This window comes from Malus domestica, chromosome 02, assembly GCF_042453785.1.
Source record: "Malus domestica chromosome 02, GDT2T_hap1".
Lineage (NCBI taxonomy): Eukaryota > Viridiplantae > Streptophyta > Magnoliopsida > Rosales > Rosaceae > Malus > Malus domestica.
The window spans coordinates 29,407,585-29,416,012 of NC_091662.1; the positions used below are offsets into that span (position 1 = coordinate 29,407,585).

General features: G+C 38.0%; 1 protein-coding gene across 1 annotated transcript; it reads left to right on the forward strand.

The window, feature by feature from the left end:
• The first annotated feature begins 4,109 nt into the window (after positions 1-4,109).
• LOC103408273 (uncharacterized) lies at positions 4,110-7,878 on the forward strand. Its single transcript, XM_008347132.4, has 9 exons — positions 4,110-4,383; positions 4,487-4,691; positions 5,179-5,269; positions 5,554-5,699; positions 5,929-6,172; positions 6,269-6,373; positions 6,458-6,640; positions 6,804-7,005; positions 7,299-7,878. The coding sequence occupies exons 1-9, from the start codon at positions 4,242-4,244 to the stop codon at positions 7,766-7,768; spliced, it is 1,788 nt and encodes a 595-aa protein (XP_008345354.2). The 5' UTR covers positions 4,110-4,241; the 3' UTR covers positions 7,769-7,878.
• Positions 7,879-8,428: the final 550 nt, after the last annotated feature.

The following is an 8,428-nucleotide window of genomic DNA, read 5'->3' on the forward strand; positions in this document are numbered from 1 at the left end:
GACAACACCCCGTCCTCTCCCGCAATCCTTAAAACCCCTCCAGCATGGAGCCCATCTTGCGTCTGTTCCTGATCAAGAGTAATAGGTAAACTAAGATCAAAGCCAATGCTCGGCTGCAAGACCTCATTAATCTTTCCCCTGTCAACAACCTTTTCCGGAGGATCATTCAACACTATCATCCCCGCCTCGACAGCCACAGCACCCCCCGGACCAATTAGCCCCGCATCAAACGCTCTCTCTCTTTCCTTCCTTTGTCTTTCCCTCTCCTCTTCCTTTGGAGCACGATGCCCCGCCCCAGAACTTTCCCGTCTCCTCCAGGTAGATGAAGAAGACGAACTAGTCATCCCCCTCTGTCCCCTTTGTGTTTCCCTTCTCCTTAGAAGCAAAATCCTCTTCAAATCAAACTTCGCATCAAGACCTTTAAAAGCAAAACGTTCCTCCATGCCCATCTCCATAGCCTCCTCGCCAACACTTTCTTCCCTATAACAACCAGTGACATTCCCTACCTTGCCGCATATTAGACAATACCCTGGTAAACCTTCATAACGAAAGTCAACCCATACACACCTATCATCTGGAATTCAACATTAGTACCCCTCATAAGTGACTCATGAACATCCAGAAAAATCTTAACTCGTAAAAACCTACCAATACAATCTCGTCCTTCATCCTTATCCACCTTAATCACTGTTTCAATCAGCCCTCAAATTTCCATAGCAATAGCCTCTGTCATACTAAAAGGGTGGTACATTATGTACTTACACCCATATATCAGCCAAGTAAAGAGGCTCTGACCTACGATTATACCGAGCACCATCCACAACCAACACCAGATTATCTCTAAAAATCCATGGCTTATCCGCCTCCAGAACACGACTCATATCCCTTCGACCGACAAAACAAGCCATAAACCGAGCCCCACCTAGTGCCCTAATTGAAACTACATCCTTCCTTCTCCAAAGATTAGTAAACTGATCAATGAATCCATTATCATTGACAACTTTGGAAGTGAACACTTCAGCAACAACACTATATTGAAAACCCAGCAAAGCACCTTCAACAGCCTTTTTGCCAATTCAAACCCCACCTTTTTCCTTGTCAGACAAGGATAACCCCGCTACAAACTTCATTATCAGTGCCTCCATGTTCTGCATGCCCATGCTTCCCTACTCCAACCCTAATCCGACACAGCGCCGACACACTTGTGAGAACCCTAACCCCCCGATCCGTCCCAGCACCGTCACACTTTTGAAACCCTAACCCCAGCACCTTGCTATGCATGTAACTCCCTCCTTACAAGGACCCTAGCACCTTGCTATGCCCAAACAACTTCAATTTCGATGAAAACCAACAAAAACCGTGGATTGCAGGGAAAACTACATTCTGAACGCAATACTAGTAATCGCATATGAATCATATTACAAAAGGATCTTTCAAGGAAGATTAAAGAGATGTTTGCTGGTTCAGTTCCTGATTTATTGATGCTCCAACAACAAAAAACTAGGCAACGTAAAAAACCCAAAAAATAAAACAAATTAAAAAAAAAAAGATTTTCACAATTAAAACAATTAGGATTGAAGAAAGGATTTAAACAAGAAGTTTTTAATCATTAAACGTATATTAGTACTTTTATATAACTTTTGGTTATAATTATTATAAACTTTAAAAGGTGGCTATATATAATTCTATAAAAGTCAAAATTTTGGTTATTTTTCCAAATTTCCCATCTTAATTGCGTAGTGAAACTTACCAAAAACTGGTGGAGATAATGTATTTATAGGGAGGTGGCTGGCCTAGGTGTAGATCACCCTACATGTGGTAGCTTCTCATCAACCAAAGTGAGTCAAACATAGGATGGATGAGGAAAAATTATCCAAAAAACATTAATTATGAGATAATATCTCAAAATAATGTTGGTAGCATCCTTGATTGATTGTGATGAGGATTCCTTAGACCATCTCCATAGAAGATGTGACAGCCCGTCCCAAGAAATAATTATCGTTGATGTGAAAAAGACTAAAATGCCCTTAGGCGTTGAGAGGTGTTGTGTGTGACATGCAATTGGAAGTGGACTAATATGTTAAATTCCAAGTTTTTGGGACCAATTGGAACTAAAGGAAATTGGTGGTGATTGGTTGGTTGTTTGTAAACCACACACACACACACACAAGTACCATTTTCTCTCTCTCACCCTCCCGTACTCTCTCTCTCTCATACTCACACTTTCTCTCTCTTCTCTCTTGTACAGACGAGACCCAAAACCCTTGTAATCGTGATGGATCGAAGTGGAAAAGGGAACCATTATGTTCCTGAAGCTCAGTCGAATCGTTTGGTACCAATTTCAGGTAAGGAAACCTATGATTTCACGTAGAATCCTTAACCTCTGAGATATGCACTATTCATGCACTTTCTAACACGTAATTTATAGGAGTTTTCAAGCCTCTAGGAAGCTTTAGGAGGTCCATGCGAGGCTCGAGGACGTTCGTTTGAAGGATTTATGTATATATACATATTTATGTGTATATACATATTTATGTATATATATATTTATATATGTATATATATATATATATATATATTTATGTATATATATATATATTTATGTATATATATATATATTTATGTATATATATATATATTTATGTATATATATATATATATATTTATGTATATTCTTACATATTAATTCTGGGAAAAATTATACTTGTTTTACGGCGAGAGGTTAGTATATTCAAAGGAAAATAAGGTTTTCATGTAAATGTGTTTTACTGACCCACTCAACTTCATTTTTTGCCCCTCCAGGTTTTAGTTAGCAGAGTTTGGTGGCCATGAGGAATTCAACGGTGTTCTGACAGATCTCGAAAAAGTAGGATTCACCATCTGGTGTTATATCTTAGTAATTGTCCTACTTGACTGCAACTAGACTTTCTTATTGCTCTGAAAGTGTATTTATACACTTAACCTCTCACTAGTATCCTTTCTTAATTGGGATTGTTAGTCGCTTGGTTTTAAATTGTTAGTATTTCTCTTACTCTTTATCGCTTCCGCTTTGCGCTCATGGCTACATCACCCTCACGTGACGGCCAGCACGTCTCGACTTCGGTCGGGGTGTGTCAGAAGATGTCAAATCCTAAGTGGAATGTCATGGAATCAAATTTGAAGGTAGGGTAAACTCCAATTGATATCTCAATCATATGTGGATTAACATATGAGAAAATGTGTTGTAAAATAATTTTTTAATCATTTTATTTTGTGGGTCCTATTAATGCACCAATTATAGATCTTGAAAATTTATTTTAATTAATTTTTTTTTATCAAAAATGGGTTTTACAAATATTATTTATAACAAAAAAACATATAAGTTGAAGGAAGAGAAAACCTGTCATTGCCACGTTAGCTATCAAATTAATATTTGACATTTATCTTTTGACATCTACATTGAAGAGTATTAAAGATGAGATTTGGCAATTATTCTTATCTTTAATGTCTTTGACATTTCTTCTTTGTCTCTAGTAGGGAGCTTGGAGGTATCATAGTCTAATGCTCAAGCCTCCAGGGATATTGGACTGTGCGTGAGAATATTTGTGTACCCTGTCCATTTATTGTGGGCATTCTTGTTTTCTCCGAAAAAAAAAACCACATGTCATCTTCAAGGTTTTTAGCTCCACAGTGGTGAACTGGGTTACAAACAAAATTTGTTTTTAAATAAATGATATTATCTACATTAAGCGGGGGGGGATGGACTTAGCCTCACAATGTGCTAGCAATAATGTGGTTTAAATTCATCTTTGGCGAGAATCGAACCTAAGACATCTCACTTACGAGTGAAGAGAAATACCACTAACCCGTATTACTAAGTGGCAAGACGAGATTTTTTTTTTAAAATTTTTATTATATTTTAATGACTGAACAGTGCCAGTGCTTTGTTAAATGTAAGAACTTGTGTGGAACAAATAGATAGAAGACACTGATGGGGACATGCATTCCGAGCCAGCAGACATGCGCCCGTTTTGACTTTTTTGAGCCGTTTAAGGTTTTGCCAGTAGTAAGAGTAAAATTTCACAAAGTTTGAGTACTATATGTATAGTCTATATCACCGTTCTCAACACGGAAGCTCACTGAAGTACGAGCACCTAGCATATATAGAACATCGAACTAGCTTAGTACAGCTATCTTTCGGGTCTGAACTGCCCTTACCAACCTACATCTAAGTTGAAGGTTTGCTAGCTAAGCTGTTGAATATGGCGAAAGTAGCAGAGGAACACGTTGAAGCTCGCGTCAAACAACTCCTGTCTCGTATGACTTTGAAAGACAAGGTTGGCCAGATGACCCAAATCGAGCGCCAGGTCGCCACTCCCGCTGCCGTTAGAGACCACTCCATAGGTATATATATATATGTGTGTGTGTGTGTCTCTCTCTCTCTCTCGATTTTTTGTTTCATGTAGTAATTGATGGAGGAGGACTATTTATGTTATGGGGTTGGCAGGGAGTATATTCAGTGCCCCGGGCAACGTGCCCTGTGAAAAGGCTTCGCCTTCAGAATGGGCGGATATGGTGGATGGGCTTCAGAGGTCAGCACTAACGTCGCGGCTTGGGATTCCTCTCATATATGCGACTGATGCGGTTCATGGCAACGGTAATGTTTATGGTGCTACTATATTCCCTCACAACGTTGGTGTTGGCGCCACTAGGTAATTAGTTTGTCTTTCATTTTTGTTTTAAATTTTTCCTCTATGTTTGTAATATTGTTACGTGGTACTGCTCTGCTGATCCACCCATGTTAAAACCGAAGTTTAATTTATCAACTCCATAAACACCTCGCTCCCCGACCTAGCTATATTGTAACAAATGGATTATACCAAAATATATTTTCCATTAAAAGGATGTGTCAAAATTAAGTGAATTTGTAATTCTGAAAATGTGAATTCCGTACTTTATGAAAACAAATTAAAGTACATTTTCATAATGTTGGTTTACAATTACACCAGTGTCTACCAAGTTATCAGTCTCTTGTTTCCTTTTTTAAGAAAATAATTTCTTTGTAATGATTTAAAGTTTGGTTTAAATTACTGAATTGTAGACAAAATCATTTTTTGGTGAAACCAAACGGAAAGAGATGAGTCTTTGGTAGTGGTCCTCCCCTAGTTCCTTTAGATTAACTTTTGAATTGTGTTATAGAGATGCGGATTTGGCTCAAAGGATTGGTGTGGCAACTGCTCTTGAAGCCAGGGCTTGTGGTTTTCACTATATAATTGCTCCCTGTGTGGCTGTAAGTCATCACAGATTCCGTACTAATTACGTTTATCTATTTTTACATTCATAATGCAGTTTATTAGATTGCGAATTTAGTGTCAATTCGCAATATATAAGTACTTATTCAGGCTCCATTAGGATCTTAGAATTTGAATTTTAATATTCAAATTTATGTATGTACATATATATATATGAATTTTGGAATCAAGCATTTTAAGATTTATTAGACATGACAATGAGGCATGAACCGGATGGGTTTGCTAAGAAATTCAGTTGAATTTATTCCGAGTGTTTTGACAGGTATGCAAAGATCCGAGATGGGGAAGATGCTACGAGAGTTACAGTGAAGACACTGAAATTGTAAGCAAGATGACGTCTATCGTTTCAGGCTTACAGGGGCAGCCACCCCAAGGACATCCCGAGGGCTACCCTTTTATAGCGGGAAGGTAGAGAGGAATTATATCAGTCGATAGTTTTTTATTCATGCTTCTTTTTCATGAAACATTTTGCATTTATCTGAGTTTGATAAGTTACGCGCTTGTACGTTCTCTGTTCCAAAGAATTTGGAAAAAAAACGTTGACATGTTTGAGGTCATTTCTTCACTCTCACCCACTCTTATGCCCACCAGTATCTTAAATATTTTTAATTTTCTCCTAATTCTTTTTATATTTCAGCAACAACACTATTGCATGTGCCATGCATTTTGTTGGAGAAGGGGGTACAGACAAAGGTGTAAATGAGGGTAATGCTGTATTATCTTACGAGGATTTAGAGAGGATTCATATGAAACCTTATCTGGACTGTATTTCTCAAGGTGTTTGTACTATTATGGCTTCCTATAACAGCTGGAATGGAGATAGAGTACATGGTCACCGTTTTCTCCTTACAGAAATCTTGAAAGATAAGCTAGGTTTTAAGGTGAGGCAACCATATAATCTGCATAATTTCTCTTTCGTCTCAAAGTTTAAGTGGACCGTTATTAAATATAAACATCGGCGTCTACTGTTGCTGCAGGGAATTTTGATTTCTGACTGGGAAGGAATTGACCAACTTTGCGAACCTGAAGGTTCAGACTATCGTTTATGCATTTCCTTAGCCATTAATGCAGGAATAGACATGGTATAAAAACTCCAAGCTTATAGGCCTAAACAACTTCACTTTCCTTGATCTTTTCATTGTCTGATTGGGAAGGTATGCGTGCAGGTCATGGTGCCTTTCAGATATGAAAAATTCATCGAGGAATTAATATATCTTGTGGAATCCAGGGAGGTACCAATGTCAAGGATAGATGACGCTGTTGCTAGAATACTGAGAGTGAAGTTTGTTGCTGGTGTTTTCGAACATCCCTTCGCTGATAAATCTTTACAGGACGCAGTTGGTTGCAAGGTAATCTTCTGAGCTCAGCACGTCTTACATTCTCCTTGTTGAAAATTTCACATGCTTTGCCTGTTATCATTTGAAAGTGCATGATCAGTGAACATCTGACAAAACCAGTTCGAATCAAGTTAGTACTAGTGAATTAGTTTTGCTTAATGATTCTTGTGTGCAGTTGCACAGAGATCTAGCACGTGAAGCAGTTCGCAGGTCATTGGTTCTGTTGAAGAACGGAAAGGACCCAATGAAACCTTTTCTTCCATTAGACAGAAATGCTAAAAGAATACTTGTTGCTGGAACTCATGCCGATGATCTTGGAAATCAATGTGGAGGATGGACCGCTACAAAATATGGTAGCAGCGGCCAGATAACAATCGGTATGGAATCATGTCACCATATCCATATTTTTTTTATTTTTTTATAATCGAGAGACTAACTGTGATCAGTGTGACATTCTCAAGTTTCGAACCCAGAATTCTTCAAAGTTTTCAAAAACCATTACTACAGGCTACATAGAAGTTGTGTTTTCTTGCGCTTGAAGAATTCTGGCTATTAGTACTTTTAACGGATAGTGTAATCTTGGCCTTAAATTGATAGATTGTAAATCAGCATTGTTACATCTCCTCATTGCCTTTATTACCCTAATTTATTAGCACATGTACATGTTTAGGGACAACCATCTTGGAAGCTATTAAGATGGCAGTTGGAGATGATACAGAAATAATTTACGAGAAATATCCATCAGCAGACACCTTAGCGCATCAAGGTATCTCTTTTGCGATTGTGGTTGTTGGTGAAGCTCCGTATGCAGAAGGCAGGGGTTACAGTTCAGAGCTTGTGATCCCGTTCAATGGAACTGATGTCATAAGCTCGATTGCTGACAGAATTCCCGTCTTGGCGATTCTGATTTCTGGAAGACCCTTAGTTTTAGAGCCTTCGCTCTTGGAAAAGATGGATGCTCTTGTTGCTGCTTGGCTCCCTGGTACTGAAGGAGAGGGAATTGTAGATGCAATCTTTGGAGATTTTGACTTCGAGGGTAGACTCCCGGTGACATGGTTTAAAATGGTTGAACAACTGCCCATGCATGCTGCAGACCCTTTATATCCTCTTGGCTTTGGGATGACGTACAATAATGTGTAATCTTTGCACCAAAGAATTTGAAGATAATGCTGTTTTATTGTTTGAATCTGAGTTTATTGCACCGTTTTTTGCCTAACATTTATTCATGAATGCACCCTCTTTTATGCCAATGTCTTCGTATCACGAGGAAATTTTTGCTTGGACCGTTATGCGGTTAGACTAGACCTGGCATTCGTGTCGTGTTTTCCGTGTTCGTGTCGTTTTCGTGTCATACCCGATATCTTAACGGGTCGTGTCATGTAACACCCGTTAAAATAAACGGGTAAAATGACCCGACCCGAAATCGACCCGATAATATTAACAGGTAATATGACCTGACCCGTTACCCGTTAAGGAAAATATATTTTAAACCAATAAATAATCAAATGAAAAACATAATACTAAATAAGTATATACATTTCATATTATCACATCCAAAACATAAAAACGCAATTTTGTTTTAAGTATATTTTCGCTTACCTAAAGTCTTTAATAGTTTTTTAATTAATGTAGAAGTGTAAAAAAATATAGAAAAAATATATAAACACTCGTAATGACAAACTTTTTTCAACGATCCAACCGTCAAACTTATTTGTACACATTCCAAGATTGCAAACGTAAAAAATTGTAAAAAACAAACATTCAAATATTACGTAACGGAACAAAAGTTATCAACGGTTA